Source organism: Octopus bimaculoides, chromosome 16, assembly GCF_046866305.1.
Source record: "Octopus bimaculoides isolate indiv1 chromosome 16, ASM4686630v1, whole genome shotgun sequence".
NCBI classification, from domain to species: Eukaryota; Metazoa; Mollusca; class Cephalopoda; order Octopoda; family Octopodidae; genus Octopus; species Octopus bimaculoides.
This window is the reverse complement of record NC_142943.1, coordinates 12,827,158-12,830,315: the sequence shown is the minus strand read 5'-3', so window position 1 is coordinate 12,830,315 and position 3,158 is coordinate 12,827,158. Positions and strand designations below refer to the sequence as shown.

Genomic DNA, 3,158 nt, shown 5'->3' with positions numbered 1-3,158 from the left:
TATCGGGCTTTATGGTCGCTGCCCAATGACTGAAACAAGTGAAAGGCGGCAATATGCATGATTCTTGAATCATATCGAGTTTGTGTATTCCATCGGTAATTCAATAAACCCCTGATTCTCTTGAGCCTGTGTTTACAGCCGTGAAGCCGCTTATAGCATCAAGCCGAGAGTGAGATAAATATTTAAATGAATTGTTTTATGTTTCTTCCGGAAGTGATTCTTAAGCTTAATCTTTAACCAAGGGAGATAATTAATACTGGTTATTTATGTGGTTGATAGAGTCTCATCTGCATATCCGCGTATGTTGTATTCACTATTGCAATTACATACACGCATGCACACACAAACGCACACACATGCATACGCACACAGTTCTTACAGGAGCAAACATTATACATACACGTGATTGAACATGAAAATTTACCAATTATTTTATATCTGTACCCTCGAGGATTCAGATGCGTGCATAAAGCAACCACGCATGCGCCAACTCGTAGCGATAAATATGCATTAAGGTTAACTATGCTTGCAACTATATGACAAGGACGTATATACGTATATGTAAATGCACTCATCGACATACACACATACACACACGCATATACACACACGCATATTAATCCCTACATAAACATGTACGTATATGAAAACAGGTGGAATGTAACACAAAATGTAAAGGCGAATTTAATGAATATACATACATACATACATATGATATATATATATATATCTTTATATATATATATATATATATATATATATATATATATATATATATACATACATACATACGTATATATATAAATATATATGTAAATATACATATATATATATATATATTAATATCTTAATATATATGTGTGTATACACACACACACACACACACACACACACACACACACACACATGCAGGAAGTAAACAGACATCTTTAATTTTCGAAATCTTTTATTTGATATTAATTGGTTGAAGGAGAGATTTTCTTCTAGCTGCTCGTCCATAATACCCAAGCTTATGCAGATATGTAACACACGTTCTTGGATTAACTTCTAGCGGTTTTGCAATGTCAGAAGCCATTTCACAATTCTCTTCAAGCACCGAGGCTGCCTTTCTGTGGGCCCAGGTCGACAAAAGACGAGAATCTGTTGATTCTTTTCTTTGGTTTTTCAATTGCACTATAATTCTATTAACAGTAGCAAGAGGAATGTGAAGATCTTCAGCAATTTTTTGCTGGATAATACCAGCCTCAGATTGACCAACAATAAGACCTCTTTGAAACTCTGACAGTTCTGCTGAATTTTTTGTGCGTGGCATGGTTACTCTTCGCAAATGTTTAATATAATGGCACCTGGAATAAAAAAAAAGAATAATTACATTGTAAATTCTACACCACTGAAAACATATTAAGATGCTTAGATCGGAAATTGTGAAAATTAAAGGTGTCTATTTACTTCCTGCATGTCTATGAACAATATATATATATATATGTGTGTGTGTGTGTGTGTGTGTGTGTGTGTGTGTGTGTGTGTGTGTGTGTGTGTGTGTGTGTGTGTGTGTGTATGTGTGTTTATGAATATATATATATATATATATATATATATATATATATAGCTGACTCACCTTTAACCAGGCAGGTGGGTGGTGGTGATAAGCCACAAAAATGGCGAAATATCAATGCCCATCACTTCCAAATGGGATTGAGGGAGAGTTATCTCGCTTTTCCATGGCTCTAAGGTGTTTTAACACCGACATCATGAGAGTTATATACTCCGCTACGCCATTGCAGCCACCGGAAAATACACAAAGCATATACATTAGGATATGTATTTAACAATATATATATATATATATATATATATATATATATATATATATATATATATATATATATATATATATATGTCTGTCTATCTATCTATCTATCTATCTATCTATCTCTATCTATCTATCTATCTATCTATCTATCTATCTCTATTTATCTATCTATCTATCTAAACGGGTTTTGTGTGTTTTAAAAGTTATGTAACGTCGCAACACCAACAAGACCAGTAGCAATATTAAGAATCTTTCTATCATAGCACAATGCCTGAAATTTGGGGGGTTGGGCCTGGTCGATTACGTTGACCCCCACTGCTCAGCTGGTACTTATTTGATCGACCCCGAAGATACGAAAGGCAAAGCTGACCTCCGCGGAATTTGAACTCAGGACATAAAGACGGGCGAAAATGCTGCTAAGCATTTTGTCCGGCGTGCTAACGATTCTGCCAGCTCACCACCTTAACGACATCAACAAGAAAAGGTAGTATTTCACCATCGAACCAACGTTGGGATTCTCCCATGGAGGGAGCGGGGACACATGACCTGCTAGAAAGAGCAGCTGAATCTCCCCAAAAGAGCTTCATTAATTTAAACAAAGAAAACATGGGATAATGAAATGCTGCATATCTTTAAAATACAGGATGATCACAGGTGGAATAATCAGGACTTACCTGGGGCTAAACAACACCATGTACAAATGGTCAGTTGCAAACGTCTCCATGTGATCGTGTATATATATATATCTTATTATATGTTGATGTGCGTGTGTATGAATGTATATAATTCCGTGTGCATGTGTGATTATATATGTATGCATGTGTTTTTTTTTATATATTATATATATATATATATATATTAAACATGTATACACGCATACACGCTCACACACATATACATGTATATATACATATTTGTACATACATATATGTGTGTGTATGCATGCATACTTTTACATGTAAATGTGTATGTACGTACGTACGTACGTATGTATGTATGTATATTTCCATGTGTGTTTGCACATCTATATATGTATATGTGTGTACATGTTTGCACGTGTGCGTTTATGTATGTGTAAAACGGTGTGTATAGAGAGGCCTTAATCAATAGACTTCGATTATCATCTGAGGTAAAACAGCTAATTGACCGATCGGGTCGTCACGGGTTCAATCGACCGTTACGCTTGATAAGCTCCGTTAACAAGCTACAGACAAGTGATAACGCGATTCACACACACACTCACAAACACACACACACACTTACGTACACACGCACATGTACACACACACATACACACACACACAGAGAAACATATGCACTAACGCACAAATATGCACATCAAAAT

General features: G+C 35.5%; 1 protein-coding gene across 2 annotated transcripts in view; it reads right to left on the bottom strand.

Annotated features, from left to right (window-relative positions):
* Positions 1 to 928: 928 nt before the first annotated feature.
* Positions 929 to 3,158, bottom strand: part of LOC149132277 (uncharacterized) — a 34,866-nt gene continuing 32,636 nt past the window's right edge. For both annotated transcript variants that reach the window (XR_016244701.1, XM_089364864.1), the window contains exon 2: positions 929 to 1,346. Coding sequence is in view for 1 of the 2 variants with exons in the window: in XM_089364864.1 (XP_089220990.1) it covers positions 947 to 1,346 (400 nt within the window). In the remaining variant the exon portion in view is untranslated. The remainder of the gene's footprint in view (positions 1,347 to 3,158) is intronic.